This window comes from Vipera ursinii (genome assembly GCF_947247035.1).
Source record: "Vipera ursinii genome assembly, chromosome: 2".
Classification (NCBI taxonomy): domain Eukaryota; kingdom Metazoa; phylum Chordata; class Lepidosauria; order Squamata; family Viperidae; genus Vipera; species Vipera ursinii.
The window spans coordinates 126,707,161-126,723,522 of record NC_139513.1 but is presented as its reverse complement, the minus strand read 5'-3'; the positions used below and the strand labels follow the sequence as shown (position 1 = coordinate 126,723,522).

Below are 16,362 nucleotides of genomic sequence, written 5' to 3'. Positions count from 1 at the left end.
TATTCAGCAGCATCTGTCAGCTGCAGGAAGAACAGAGAACTGCATACCTATTGGCGTCCGTTGAATCATTTGCTATGGTGTTGACGAAATCGTTGTGCAACTGAATGAGGTAGCTGACCAATGATGTGGCACAAAGGCCTAGACCTCTCCGACGAGGCAAAAGGATTTCAAATGGATCTTTCACAGTGCGGTCCGTACTGCAATAATCTTTAGGAAGCTTAATTTGACCTGCAGGGGAGAAGGAAACCAGAAAACTTTGGAAGCCAGAGACATCTTGCTGTTGAATCAAATTTGTTTTTGAATCACTTCTGACTTACATAATGATTTATTGCCATCACATGTGCCCCCCCCTCAGATATTGCTGATGTACAATTCCTTCAGCCCCCCACCCTCATCCCTAGCTGCAGGGCCAATGATCAAAGATGCATGAGGTCAGCAAATTTTAGAGAGCTACAGCTTCTGCTCTACAGTCTGTAGGCCAATTGAAGATAATAAAACATGCCTTTTTTCTTTTGGTAGTATCAAGGAATCCCTTATTGTTGATCTGACTGATAAAATAAGCTCAAGTCTCACCATTTGTTTCTATGGATAATCTGAGCTTGTTCCACACATCCAGAAATTTTTCAACTCTGCCTTTCATTAGTAATCTGACACCTCCTAGAGAATGCAAGAAACAGAGTAAAAACAGATGGGATATTGCCAAAATGTGATGCTTTCTGATTTTAAAAAAATGAGATAATAAAAAGAACTCTGCTGCAGCAGGCTAAGATCTACCCAGCACAAGATACCACACCATTTCGTATGGCTGACAACCCCAATGACCCTAGTAGCTCTGGGGCATTTAACTCAAAGGTTTAATTTAGTTAGTATATACTTCAGAAAGAGATCTATAATCTGGAAAAATGCCTAACCACCACAACAGGATGATGTGAAATCCATTAAGCCTTTATTCTTAGGCATGATCTACTGGTAGCTCTCAATTTATGATCACCATTGGGACCAGAATCTTGGTCGCTGAACAAAGTGGTCATTAAACAAGACGCCCACACGACTCCCAATGACTGCAATCCCAGCTCTCCCAGTTGCGGCCATTAAGCAGCTGTGCACGTTGTTAAGCGGACAGAGTGCTAGACATGCCTGCTGAAGGAAGGCCAGCAATTTCCCTCCATGAGTGGAAGGGAACTCTTGTAGCAACTTGCAGAAACAAAGTGTGGATCTTCAGGATCCAACCTTCATTTATACAGGCTGCCACAGGATTCTTTCTACCACCATCTCTGTGCAGAAAGAACCTCTGTGGTGGGCTGCAGAAACGAAGCTTGGATCCTGAAGATCAAGCTTCATTTCTGCAGTCTGCTGGAGGAATTCACCTTCCCTCTATATGCAGAAGGTAAGTGCTCTGGCTGGCTGCAGGAACAGAACTAGGATCTTCGGGATCTGAGCTTCATTTCTCCATCCCACCGGAGTTTGGGCTGCCTCTGTGTGCAAAAGGGAATTCGTTTGAGGGGCTGCAGAAATGGGGCTCAGATCTTTCAAATATAACCTCCGTTTTGGTAGCTCTTTGGAAGAGTTACCCTCCCTTCTATGCACAGAGGAGATCTTCAAGGAGCTACAAAAGCAGACTCAGACCTCTTGAGATCTGACCTCTGTTTCTGCAGCCCTTCAGAAGACTTCCCCTCCCTTCCATGCAGGGAAGAGAACTCCTCCAAAGAGCTGCAGAAGTGGAGGTCAAGACCTTCAGGATCTGTGCTCCAGTTTTGCAGCCCAACAGAGGAGTTCCTTTCCTCTCTCAGCAGGCAGCCCTTTTTGCTCTCATTAAATAACTAATCCTAAGTGGAGGACCGCTAAATGGAGAGGAGGGATTTATGTACCTGGTTCCCACGTTGAATGAGAATTTTCAAAATACTAGTTTTGTCTGATCTAGGTTGCATCAGTCCTGATGATGTACTGTCACAGAACATGGAAATGAAGAAAAGGCCAATTTACATGATTTGTGCCAGTAATCAAGTTGATAAAAAATATGGGGCATCATTGGCCCAAAAGCAAGACTGTTTCCTTCCTAAATCCTCAGAAGGCCAGCTGGGGTCAACAGGGAGGCTTCTGGCAGGGGAAGCCCTTTTTGTGAACTCAGCTCCTGGATGCCCACAAGAGCTGCCTTCCATACAGAAGGAAGAAGGGATTGCTTATATCTGTGTCACAGCATCCCTTTCCTGCACACAGGAGGAAGCTCAGAGCAACTGTGATCGATCCCATTTTCCTTTCCTTTCCTTACCGAGGTTTGCAATGCTTGCTAAGCACAGACTTTGCACAGATTAATACTCTCCAATCAGCTAAACACCTTTATTTACTAAATATGTTTGGTACTAAGTAAATACTTTAATGCTCTTATACTTTGCTGTCTAACCAGAGAGCAAGGGAGAATCTCACCTGAGGAAAAACTGCTGAGAAAATCTTCAATTGTGCGATGCTCAATTTCTGAGATGTTCTGAAATCTCTTGACCAAGTCTTTCTGCAGAGCAAGAATTTCTGGCAGAAATTTCACCTGCCTCAATTCAGCTTCCTAAAGGCAGGAAAGGTGCAATCAGAAAGTAGAAGCCAAGTCTTTAGGAATTAATACAAGTTAACTATCAAGATCTTGGTTTTCTTAATTAAGACAACCAAGATCATGTCATCCAGCCCTCTCAATTCCTGGCAAATAGAAGGGGAAGAAATGGAGGTAGTGACAGATTTTATTTTCCTAGGCTCTAAGATCACTGCAGACAGGGACTGTAGCCAAGAAATTAAAAGATGCTTGCTCCTGGGGAGGAAAGCAATGGCAAAGCTAGACAGCACACTAAAAAGCAGAGACATCACCCTGTCAACAAAAGTGCATATAGTCAAGGCTATGGTCTTCCCAGTTGCAATGTATGGCTGTGAAAGTTGGACCATAAGAAAGGCCAAGCGCCAAAGAATTGAGGCCTTTGAAGTATGGTGCAGGAGAAGACTCCTGCGAGTCCCTTGGACTGCAAGGCATTCAAACCGGTCAGTCCTAGAGGAGATCAACCCTGACTGCTCTTTAGAAGGCCAGATCCTGAAGTTGAAACTCAAATCCTTTGGCCACCTAATGAGAAGAAGGAAGGACTCACTGGAGAAGAGCCTAATGCTAGGAAAGATTGATGGCAAGAGAAGAAGGGGACAACAGAGAATGAGGTGGTTGGATGGAGTCACTGAAGCAGTAGGCGTGAGCTTAAATGGACTCCAGAAGATGGTAGAGGACAGGAAGGCCTGGAGGAACATTGTCCATGGGGTCGCAATGGGTTCTGACACAACTTCGCAGCTAACAACAACAATCAAGAAAGAATGCCATACATACTTTATACATTTAGTTATACAAACTAAACTAAATTAAACTAAGTTTAATTTATGTACACACACATATACATATATAAAATCTGATTTTCTCAAAGGTGGGACAGTATTGGGGGCATATGCTCCTGGTTTTGCACATGGATGAGGTTAACAGATCAACTATAAATCAACTATAAATCAATCAATGAGGACCCAGATTGTTGGGGGCAATAAGCTGACTTTGTAATAATGCCGCTGGGGGGGGACCCCGAAAGCCCTAATAAGCAGGCATATACATAGAATAAAGGCTACTGCTAAGCTTGTAAGCCGCCCTGAGTCTTCGGAGAAGGGCGGGATATAAATGGAATTTAAAAAAAACACGTTAATAGATATTCACTTTCTGTTCTGAAAAATCCTGAAATTTGTCCATGAAGCTGGGAAAGTAATATTGTTGGCAATTTAGAAAGGTGTATGATAATAACTAGCTACTGCATCAACAAATGTAATATTTCAGACATGAACTTGTTCCCTCTTACAAATACTGATTGTTCCTCTTTCTATCCTTCTTCTGCATTTGGGAAAGCAATCAACTGGCAACCCAGTCCCCAATACCTGCTTTTAGATTGTAAATTCTTTTTAGCCAGAAGATGCATTTTGCACTTTAATGTTATTGAATTTAAAACCTTCTGAACATAGAACATCAGGGTTGGAAAGAAATTTAGACGTCCTCTAGTGCAACCTCCTGTTCGAGCAACTCTGCATGGGTTTGGACACCATTTAGATGGGCACTGGAGAATGTGCAACGTTTGTGAATAAATCTCTTGAGCTAAAGTTAGTTTTTACATTGATTTAACCTTAATAATGCAATATTATTTGTGATGGCGATGTCCACTCTCAGGAAAGAGCTGGCCCTAATAAGATATTTCCTTTCTTTCTTTCTTTCAACTAAAAGGTAGTAGCCAAGATGGTTCATTTGTTTTCAACTGTTTGCCTGATGCACACAACAGAGATTCACATGCAATTAACATGACTTTTTTTTCTCTTAATCAAAAATAAGACAACAATTATTTCTCCCACCACCACATCCAGTTAAGAGAAGTGATTCTGTGATTTAGTTTATTCCTGCCTGTTCCCGCTACAAGGATATAAAGCAGCTGATTTCTGTGGATTAAGTACTTGATCAAAAGGATGATCCAGAAAGCAGCTGGATTAGCAAGTAAATGATCAAACCACCATGTATTTGTCCCATCATTAAGTTTTACTATTAATTTCACACATGCAAGCATAAATTTTTAAAAAGCTAGCCTGATCTAAATCTGACAGGACTCAGCACCTTCAAAGTTTAGAACAGATATGGGTCTCTGGATGACAGCGCTATAGAAACACCAGCACAGAGGTTTCTTATGTCGCAGCTGTGATGTTAATATTTCAGAGTTTCTGCATGGTTTGATGTAGCTCGGCTTATGACAAGCAACTGAGAAAAGAATTTCTGCTCCTAGATCAATAAAATAAAACTAAGACAAAAAGAGACGTCAGACACAATTTTTTGTGTTGGACAATTAGGACAAGCGGCTGACAACTAGATTCCAGCAATGCGTATTTTCTGTTTCACATATCTCATGACCTGACTGCTGGTAACTGACATGCTCACCTTTTGCAAAAATTTCTGCAAGATGGGCACAGTATCCTTGCCACCTTTCAGTTGGACAATGTAAGCCAGATGCTCGACTGAGATCCTCTTCTTGCAACTCCATATCCGAGAGGAGTGTATAGTGTTGTCCTTAGGAAGACGGGATAGGAAGACTGTAGGGTCCCCGTAAATAATTTTCACTACAGGGTTGGAAGAAAGTCTTTCATCTTCACTGATTTGTTTATTCAAGTCCAGAAGTGCTTTATCCAAAAGCTGCTTAGAAAACATGGCATGCTGAGTGACAGGCATCATAAAAACAGAATGCATAAAAACAACTTTTTTAAAGCAATGTCAGAATTATAGAATTCACCCAGGAATCTGTAATGATAACTTCACTGACTGACCTTGGTAACTTTCTTAATTCAAATATCCTGAGCTTTCTAAAGCTGAATGATAATTTCTTAAAAGCTGTAGTTCAACACTGTGGTTCTGAAATGTGTCTCATAGGTCTCTATTCTGAATAAGAGCTACATAAAAGGTCAGCTTTTGCCAAATTCTGGATCGAGCTAAAAAACTAAAACCATGGTAAGGTACAAATGGTGTCTCAATATCTGGTGAACGTAGTTTGGGGCTGCTTTCCAAAGAGATTGTAAAGTTTGGTTGGCAGGAAGAGGATTAAAAAACCTCCACTGCATAGGGAGTACTCTGTACCGTATTTTCCAGCGTATAAGACGACTTTTTAACCCATGAAAATCACCTCAAAAGTTGGGGGGTCGTCTTATACGCCCAGTCGTCTTATACGCCGGAAAATCAGTGGGTGGCGTCTGGCGGGAGCCGGCAGGGCAGTCCTGCGCACGCGCGCACTCCCCAGCTGCTCCTTAGCAGCTGAGGAGTGCACGCGTGTGCAGACTGCCCTGCCTGCTCCCGCCCGACGCTCTTCCCTCTTGAGGCAGCATCGCTCCCCGGCTAAGGAGTCCTCGGGGATGCTGCCTCAAGAGGGAAGAGCGTCGGACGGGATCCAGCAGGGAAGTCCTGCACACGCGCGCGCACGCAGGACTTCCCTGCCGACTCCCGTCCGACGCTCTTCCCTCTTGAGGCAGCTGCTGCCTCAAGAGGGAAGAGGCAGCAGCTGCCTCAAGAGGGAAGAGCGTCGGACGGGAGCTGGCAGGGAAGTCCTGCACGCGCGCGCGCACGCAGGACTTCCCTGCCGACTCCCGTCCGACGCTCTTCCCTCTTGAGGCAGCTGCTGCCTCAAGAGGGAAGAGGCAGCAGCTGCCTCAAGAGGGAAGAGTGTCGGACGGGAGCCGGCAGGGAAGTCCTGCTCCTGTCCGATGCTGCGCTTCCGCCGGGCGGTGCTGGCCGAGACGAGCGAGCAGCCAGCCGCCGGCTCAGCAACAGGTCCGAGCGCAGGAGCCGCACCGCCAGGCTGCCCAGGAAAAGCAGCCACACCGAGAGGCTGCACGCCCAGTCCAGCTCCATGAGGGGCAGGGTGGGAAGCCGGCCGGGAAGAGGGACCGGGAGCCCGGGCCGAGCGCGCCTCGGCTGACGGTCAGAGGGAAGCGGCACATGAAAAAGAGGCTGCGGGCAGAGCTGCCCCGCCCTGTGCCGAATGGGAGAAGTTCAAGGCCTGGGGGGGAAGCAGGAGGGGCACCGGCCGTGGTGGCGGCTGCCCTCCAGCGCTGCCTGCCGCCCAGGAAACGCTGTGCCTTGGGGGCCGGCAGAAGCGCGGGAGCAGCGGGAGGGCCGGCGGGGCCAGTCGGGCCTTCGCCTCCTCTGCGACGGACAGGGAGGGCAGGGCATGTAAGTATTTTCTGGCGTATAAGACAAAAAACCTTGAAAAACTTCTTAAAAGTAGGGGGTCGTCTTATACGCCGGAAAATACGGTAGATATATAGAGTATATATGTAGCTATGTACATAGTTGCTTTAGTCTAGCAAAATTTTGTCCATAGGTGAAGAACAATAAAGGAAACAATTGAGGATTAACTCCATGTGTTGTTCCTGGTTCATGGGAGTCTAACACATTATCTTCCTTCTCTGTTGTGATCTGGAACACAGCTCTATATAAATGCTAGGGGGTTACCCTGATGACGCTGGCAGTGGGCCCGTGAAAGCTGGTTTAAGTTTGTAAATAGTTGTTTTTATTGTTCTTATTGTTTTTACTATTTTAACAATAAACAATTGTTTATATTCTTCCCGGAGTTCAAAAACTTCATACTGCTACACTGATATGCCCGTGATTCGCATTTTTATAATTATTAAGGAGATACATATATATATATATATATTCATTCTTAAGTATAGGATTGGGGGAAAGTTAAAATGGAGGATATGCCAGCTCTCTCTCTTTTTGGCATGAAGTATACTCAAAACTAATGAACAAAAACTCACAAGCGTACTTAATTAATTAAACAGAACTAATTAATACCTTGCTTATTCCAAATCATTGAGGAAGATAGCAGCAATTTCTTGTTTTCTAGCAATTGATGTTACATACTGCTAATGTAACACATGACAGAGCCCCAACTAATAGCTTTATATAACATTAATATGATGTATAGACTCAAGATAGTATTGCCAAGCTGACTTGTGTCTACAGCACAGAAAAAGAACACATACTGTTTTTCTTATGTCTAACCCACCTTTTGCCCAGTGTCACTCTTTATACGCTATAAAGCATATAAAACCTACTTTAATTTCAAATTCAGCCTGGCTTGTTAACAGCATGCTAGAAATCCTTTCTAAAATTAGTGAATATCATTGCCTACAATTGTTTAGCTGAATTAGCTGTCACATTTCTCACTTATTCAGATATACACATACACAGGTATATATAGAGAGGAGAGAGAGAGATTCATAATAATTTATAGTTTTATATCTATTATATGTCTTGACTAACAAATGTATTATTTGGAAGCATTTCCCCCCCCCTTTTTTTTTTTTTACCTTTAGTTCAGGTAGAATAATGGTGCGTGCAACACTTTCTTCCCAACTGTTTCTGTACTGCTTCGTGGAAAGGTGCTCGTCAAAATGTACTGGCCCTGCAAAAGATTTATTGCATTTATTTGGCCCCCAACCAGCCAGTTATTTTGCTTCAAACTCTGAGATTTTCTAGAGGGGAGTATCTCAACTTCTGAAATAAAATAAACCTGTTTTCTTCCTTATATTGCTATTGTGACAAGAGAATAGTAGAAAGAGTCCTGTATGGACTACATATTCTTTCCACACTGAAACACTTCAATGTACAGTTGAATTAGAGATACAGAAGTGATTTCTCTAAACGTATACAAGAAACATGAAATTCAGTGGGCTCAAGATTTAAAACGAACAATGCAAGTCATTGGGTTGTAAAAAAAACTATGTCCGCAGAAAATATTGGTGGGTGAGTTTTACACACCATTATTTTTTCTCCCTCTCAATGTTTATTATCACAACAATTATCATGCAGTATTATGCAGGTTAATGAGGAAATATCATCAAAGACTTTTTGGACACATTTAAGTTATCTAACACATCTAAATTTCTTAATGAAATGAGTGTGACTATGAATTCAGATGAAAAGCCAAGTATGCCAATCACCCACTGACAGTAATTTCTTATGGATATAATATTTAATCACTCTTGATCACTGGTCCTCCCAGTTCCTTTAAAGCAGGGGTCTTCAAACTTGGCCCAACGTGCCTGGCTGAGGAATTCTGGGAGTTGAAGTCCACAAGTCATAAAAGGGCCAAGTTTGAAGACCCCTGCTTTAAAGCATATTATTAAACCTTCTGCTGCGATCTTATGTCTTGAAATGTAAGCAACATTCAGCGAGCTGCTCTCCTTACATTGTCCTGCATGTTGGTCCTTGGAAAGGCTACACAGAATGAGATGGATGACATTGGTGGTTTCATCAGCACTCTTCCCAAAAGTATTCATCAGCTGCTCTAAGTCTTTATTAATATGCAGCAGCAAGAAGTTTACTGGATCCTGAACCTGTGGCTTTATGATCTGCAAGACAGACTGAAAACAGAACCGACTATTCAGAATTCTTGTCTACACGACTTGTGAATGAACATTTAATCTCAAAGGTAGGTACTTAAGCAAATATTTTAAATATATCTAACTTTCAAATAAATGAATGCAACACTATGATATGAGGGGAGCCCACAATTCTCTTGACTTTAATTTTCTGCTACCACAATCAAGCACTACTCTTTCAATTTATTGATTTTTTAAGATTTCTATGCCATCTTTCCACAAACAGCTCAAACTGGCATAAAACAGGGCCGCTCCTTCCATTTTTCCTGTAATAAAAAACCCCGAAAAGTAAGTTGGAATGATAATCACCCAGCAAATTCTATGGCTGAAGATAGATTTAAGTTTGAGTTTTCCAAGTGCCAGTCCAACATCTTGGTTCTCTGACTTGCATTCTTGGCAAAGAGTGTGCAACCTGAGATGTTTTTGTTTTTGATGCTAGTGCTCATTGCCCATAGAAGCATTACTGATATTTTGGGGAACACATTGAAACTAATCTGTATTTTAGAATTGAGTGAAAAACATAATTTTGAACATGCTACATTGATTACATTTTTCACTTGAGTTCTGAAATGCAAATTATTTTCAATGTGTTATTAAAAATATCAATAATATTTCTCTATGGGCAATGAGCACTCACATCAAAAACAAAAATACCCCAGACATTTCAGGTTGCATACTTTTTGCCAAGAATGCAAGTCAGAGAATAGCTATCTACAGATTTGATTAAACAAATCATATTTGCAGCTAATTCTAGTGTAAGGTGGACATACGCAGGCCACTTTTGAAAACAGGATGGGTGTGAAAGAAGTGAAGCCAAGTATCTGAGGGAAAGGAAATTATAGAACTTCATCCAGAGTAGTGATTTTCAAACCTGGCAACTTTAAGCATGCTGGATAGGTGTACACATCTTAAAGTTGCCACAGTTGAAAAACTCTGCTCTAGAAGATCACGGTCTCCACTTTGCTTCCTGGCAACTTTGAAGCATGCATGGAGCAGTGGCAGGACCCAGGACATCTTATGCTCCATGATCATTAAACACCAAATTGTAGTCATGCTGCTTTAATGAAATTCTTATTTTATAATTAATACTATATTACTATAACATGGCTAATATTATGGCCTTGTATTCTTAGCATCTACAATTATTTCTTTTCATAATACTGAGAAAACCTGATTTTTTAAGTAATTCCATTTTAGATAAGTCATCGTCTGTTTGTGTATACTGCATTTCAGAAAAAAGCAGGTAAGTTGCAATTTCTGTGCAAAACAAATACCTGGGCATCATTTGAGGCTCCCAGAAGCAATGCCAAATGAGTGAGCAAGCGAATCAGAATTAGGGCAGCTGGAGACAACTCCCTCTCTGGTGTGATCACTGGATCCCTTTTGCTAGGATCTCCAAGTATGTGGCCCGTTTGTGTCCTGTCCTGAATAACGCTGCAAAGATATCACACAGGGAAATTTGCACATTTTCCTATTACTTTGCAATGATTTCTAGATAATGATAATTATAAAAAAGTATTTATCATCCAAAATTGGGTAGATATAGGTAGTCCTCAACTTACCACCATCCATTTAGTGATTGTTTGAAGTTGACCATTTTTCACACTTACGACCATTACAGCATCCCCAGGGTTACATTCAGTGGTGGGATTCAGCCGGTTCGCACTGGTTCAGTAGAACTGGTGGCTAAATTTTGCTGAGTTCGGAGAACCGGCTGAACCCATGCTGCTTCTGGAAGTCCGTTCTAGGCCTCAGAGGCCTGAAGGAGGTCTCCCAGGCCTAGAAGGGCCCACCGGAAGTGCATGGATGTCACTTCTGGAAGTCCATTCTAGGCCTTGGTGGCCTGGAGGAGGCCTCCCAGGCCTAGAACAGCGCACAGGAAGTGCATGGATGTCACTTCCGGAAGTCTATCGTGGGCCTCAGAGGCCCAGGCCTACATCCACGCAGAGAACCAGATGTTCAGGTATTTGAATCCCACCACTGGTTACATTATCAAAATTAGGATGCTTGGCAACTGGTTTATATTTATGATGGGAAGTCAAATTCACTTAACAACTTTGTTACCAGCTTAACAACTCTAATGAATCACTTAACTGCGACAAGAAAAGTTGTAAAATGGGGCAAAACTCACTTAACTGTCTTGCTTAACAACAAGAACTTTGGGCCCAATTGTGGTTCTAAGTGAGGACTATCTTTATATTATGTAATACACAGAAAGACTGTTGTTTCTCTGTGTCATATAATGTATGTGGGTATATGCATAATTCTGTATTTATTTACTTTTGTCATATTTATGTAGTGTATATTGGAGGTGGTGACCCTTTGAGAGCTGTATGCAATGAAATTTCATTTTAATGTAAGCCGATTAGTGTGCATTCAACGTGACAATAAAGTTATTATTCCATTCTGTTCCATTCCATTCTAGCAGCATTTACTTTCTCTAAGGAACTGTTGCAAACCAAATTAAATTCATTATATGATTGCTGAAGTAACCCTAGCAAGCATTTTAAACAAATATTCTGTTCGTTTTGTTTAGGGATGGGATGGGTCATGAGGGAATAGAATGGACAGATACAGAGAAATTTCAGGAGAATGGGGAAACAAAAGAAACAGTCCAGATTATCTTCTGATCTACATGCTAATAGTGTTGAATTCAAAAGGAGATGTGACAGGTACCTCAAACAGTGTGAACTCTAAATATTCCAGTTAGAAAGAAAAGCATCCACAATGAGTGGTAAACTAAATCTTCACATCTCTAGAAAAAAATGATTAGACACTCTTGATGTTAAATAGCAAATCAGGAGTTTAATGGAGACTTTTTTCATTTTGGCTCCCCCTTGGAACACAAGGTAATTTCTTCCACGACTCAGGAAGAAATTAGGTTCACAGAAATTTCTAGCTGCAGTGAGTATTAGAGAGAATTTGATTTTCTTTAGAATTTGATTTTCTTTAGTATGTGCTTAACCCTAGTTTCTGTCAAAGTTGATTCTTTCCCAGAAACTTAAATTAACACCTTGGATACACCTACCTGTTCTTAAGTCTCATTTTTTTCCTGCCTTAACCACCTTCTATGGTATTCTTTGTTGTTGTAATTTTAAAACTTTCAGAACTGTTTAAACAGATAGCTTTGATGCCAATTGCAGGGGAACTTGCCTCAGAATGCCTAAGGTTCCCCAAACGTATTGCTAGATTATGGGTTTTTATGCTGACCTTGGGTTTTTCAATTGGCAGAAAAAGAAAAGATTTCCCCTCCGCTTTTGGTTTTGTTCTTATATTCCTGATTCATGGAAAGAAAAAAGGGTGGTAGTACCAAATACCATCTGAAAGCAGTGACTGCTGCATTATCCCAGGTTGGCCTAATTAGTAGAGCAGAAAAAGGCAGAAAGATGGTTGGCCAGTCTGGGCAGACATCCTGAAGTATCAATCATTCAGAAGCATCTAGATGAGATGTTTGAGATACACAGAAGAAATGCACAAGTAGTTGGCTGCTGTAATTATCATTGGGAAGCCTGCAGCCAAATAATGTAGATGCAAAAACAGAATTTAGTAGAGGTCCTAAAAACTATTGTTTCTGGTACCCTGTGATGAAAGCAACAAACCTGGGAGTTAGGCAACAGGATTCAAATGACTAACAAAACTAAAAATGGAACGTTTGGTACTTTGCCTTGCTTTGTGTATACAAAAGAACCCTTTTCTCCTATATGACAGGAAAGCAAGAAGATGGTGATGGTGGTAACGTTTCCCCAGTTACATCCCGTGGCTAAGCACAGAGACAGAAAATAATCTGAAAAATTTGCTGTAAGGAAATAAACTTACAGGGGGAAAAATCTCCATCTTTATCTGAGATTGAACTGAGCAAAATTGTCTCTGAAGAAATCTACAGTCCGGAAGTCTTGCTAATTCACTGCAATGTCACTCAGAAACTGTAAGTGCTATGGAATGGTTGCTTCCACAATAAAACAGAAAAAAAATCAAGTGTCTTAGTGTTGCTTCCCATTTCACATATGGAAGGCATTTTGGAGGATATAGGAAATACTTTGACTGTTGCTCCTCAAGCAACATACAGAGCGCCCACAATTACATTAACAATTAGAACATTTAGTAAACTAGAAAAAGCTAAAATCTTGCAAAAAATCACAAAAGAATAATGACAAAATCCCAGAATCGTTTTACATTTTATAGCATTCATTGGCTTTGTATTCCACATTTCTGTCCAAGAAATAAGGCAGCTAAATAGTTAAGAACATTACTCCTAAAATTAATGTTAAATTCATCAACAACAGAAAGTCTGTCAAAAGAGATATGCATGTTGTGGCAGAACAGCACCCACACACACACAAGAGAAGGAAATAGTTTGTGGAATATTAAAAAGGCAGAATATTATATTTTCTCAAAGGATTTTAAAGGCAGAAAATCAGGGTGTTTTTCTTAATAGCCCCAGCCAGAAACCTAGAGGCCAGGTCTGTAGAAATGCAGATTTGATAATCTCATTCAGAAAGACTAAGGCCCATTAATGAGCAAATACTATGTACAGAAAGCCCATTCAAGACAGGATCTTTCAAAATCACCTGGAGCAAGATTTGATAGCTGAGTGATAGGATTAGAACCAACAACCCCTCACCAAAAAATCCAACACAGGATAAAGCCATCAGCCACAGTCCCAGAGAAGCAGGACGTGACCTTTAGGACATTAATAGGATTAACCCACCACTATCAGAATACCAAAAGGCCACACTGAACCTCAGGTCAAAGTTCATGACCCAGGAACAACGTCAAACAGGAAGCACCTCAAACACAAACGTCCAAGAAATACCCACCACTCCCAGTAGCCCATCACTCCCAGCTACATGTGGTCAGCTTTCCCACAGCCTCATTTCTGTCTGGCTCTGCTCTTCAATAAACTACAACCTTCTTTCTAAAGCAGTCTCCATTTTGTTTATTCCCAGCTTGGACTGGACCCTGAAGATTTTTCTTTCAACAATGTTCTGATTGCCTTAATGCCAAGGGAATGAAAAGCAAATTCAGCTTTGGACAGAAGGCAATTTAGAGAACGCAAGAGAAGGTTCTCCTTTGTCTACCAGAAAGATGATCCTCTTGACAATAGATGCCAGTGGAGACTGGTTGTAGCAGGAATGAGCAACCTGTGAAGCCGTGTTCCCTTTTACACCTTCCTAATACACCCTGATGAATTTGGCCACCACATGATCCCATTTCTCTGGGAAAAATGGGAGTGATCCTACTCCCATTCTTATCTTTAAAACCCTGGGGTGGGGGGATGAAAAGCAGAGCAAAAAAGAATTCATTTCTGCCCTTTCCATTGGCATCACCATATCAGTACAGATTCTTCTGCTACTCCTGGAAAGCCAGAAGGCTAAAAAGCATCCCCAGTTCCTCAGCTGTTACTCACCCTGCCTTAGATTGTCTGTCTGTCAATCTCTTAGGGCTTTAAAGAGTAAGGCCAGCTCCTCAAACAACTAGAAATGAGATAGAGATAGTCCTCGACTTAATGAGCACAACTGAGCCCAAAATTTCTGCTGCTAAGCGAGACAGTTGTTAAATGAGTTTTGCCCCATTTTACGATCTTTCTTGCCACAGTTGTTAAATGAATCACAGTTCTTCAGTTAGCAATGACTGATTTCCAGAAAAGAGAAAGTATGAATTCTCTCAATGAATTTTTCCATAGACTTTGCAATTGGTGAAGTAAAAGTAAGCTAAGAAAACACAGGGTAACCATTTTTTCATAAGGAAAAAAAATTGAAAGGTAAAGAGTGTTACAGAAGAAGAAAATAAGATGGGGAATAATAATGCAGTAAGTACTCAAGTAGAATAAATAGATTTTGTTACGAGAATGGATACCTACGACAGGAGAAATAATTCTGATAGCATCCACAGGCATGTATGGTATGAGACTACAACTCAGTCCTGAATGCCCTTCATCATTTTTATAACAATGGGAAAAGCCTTAAGAGTACACTCAAAACTATCCAGATAACGGACTACTGGATTTCAAATGATGAAGAATTCCAAAAATAAAAGTACATTTTCCTTTATCTTATGCAGCAGCTCTCCACAAGAATGCTGACTGGACTTACAAGATGGTGAGGTTTCCCCAAGAACAGAAGCAGGATAGAGTATCAGGTGCATGCATCAATGGGGAATGAAACTCTACCTGGATTGAAAGCATCCAATTTTTGGGGTGCACAAGGCAACATGTTCCTCTTGAGAAAGTAACTAGTGAGGAGAGTTTAAGAAGATGTATATTGCCAGAACCACTGCCTGATTTTTGTTCTGAATGGGAAAAATGGACCAGACCTTTCAAAAAGGTTTAATTTTTCTAGTGATTTCCAAGTGCTGGCAGCAATGTGGCAAAACCTTGGAGCTGGAGATGCTTGAGACAAGATGTGAAGATGCCAGAGAAATTCTTGGCCCAGAAGAGGAATGTAGGTGAAAAGGCTACAGCTGCCTTAGGGTCTGCAATTCTTAATTACTGCTCCCAAATGGGGCTCACAAATAGGTGGAGCAATTGCGACAAGCTTGTTGTGGTGCTTTTACAAGAATCTAATGCAGGACACAGTACAGTAAATAATTTCAAAAGGACTGACAAAGCTCTCAGAGAATGAATGTGTTATGACTGTGGTAATCATAAACAAACAACAAAGGGTGGGAATCTCATCAAATCTCTAAGCTTTAGATCTTAGATTGTCTAAGATTCTAAAAGGGTTCTCTCTCAGCCTATGTGTGAGAATCTTCCACCATTTGGAAGACCTCTTGATGACAACTAACATTATAGACCCATACTTGAAACTATTGTAATTGGCTCTTAGTATATGAAAACCCTTTCCGTGAAATCTCAGAAATGTTAACTTGTTTAACAACCACTGACTTCCTTGTGAATTTTGCCTAGCAATAGAAGCACTCTCCTTTTTGAACTCAAAACTCTTCCATATTTGTAGATCAGGGTTGAAATGAGGGGTGCTTGGTGCTCTGTGAACTTGGTTGTTGTCTTGCAGATGTTTCTTGTAGATGTTTCTTGTAGATGTTTCTTGCAGATGTTACCTAGTTTGAGTACTGAAACACCTGCAAGACAACAACCAAGCTCAGACAGCACCAAGAACGCAAGGTTGCATTTATAGCTATCCCTTTGCATGCTAGATTCATCACATTATAAATACTGATGAACTGACTTCAGACCAAAGAGACTAGGAGAGTAGGCATAATAAGATAAAAATTAGCTAGAGCTACTCAGAATGAAAACTGACATTAGCAGTCCACAGTTGATATTCAAACTAATTTGCCAGGTAGGGAAACTATTTGTATACCCAAAAGATCAGTAAATGCCTTTTTTTTTCATTGGCACTTACAAATAAAATTTTCTGTCAGAATTCCAAG

At 41.1% G+C, this 16,362-nt stretch overlaps 1 protein-coding gene across 1 annotated transcript in view; it reads right to left on the bottom strand.

Moving 5' to 3' along the window:
• Positions 1-16,362, bottom strand: part of LOC310635988 (E3 ubiquitin-protein ligase RNF213-like) — an 88,607-nt gene that overhangs the window by 5,648 nt on the left and 66,597 nt on the right. The window contains exons 40-46 of the mRNA XM_083355413.1: positions 10,248-10,407; positions 8,781-8,955; positions 7,900-7,994; positions 4,976-5,230; positions 2,425-2,557; positions 574-657; positions 48-228 (exon numbers count right to left, since the gene is read on the bottom strand). Coding sequence (XP_083211539.1) covers positions 48-228; positions 574-657; positions 2,425-2,557; positions 4,976-5,230; positions 7,900-7,994; positions 8,781-8,955; positions 10,248-10,407 — 1,083 coding nt within the window. The remainder of the gene's footprint in view (positions 1-47; positions 229-573; positions 658-2,424; positions 2,558-4,975; positions 5,231-7,899; positions 7,995-8,780; positions 8,956-10,247; positions 10,408-16,362) is intronic.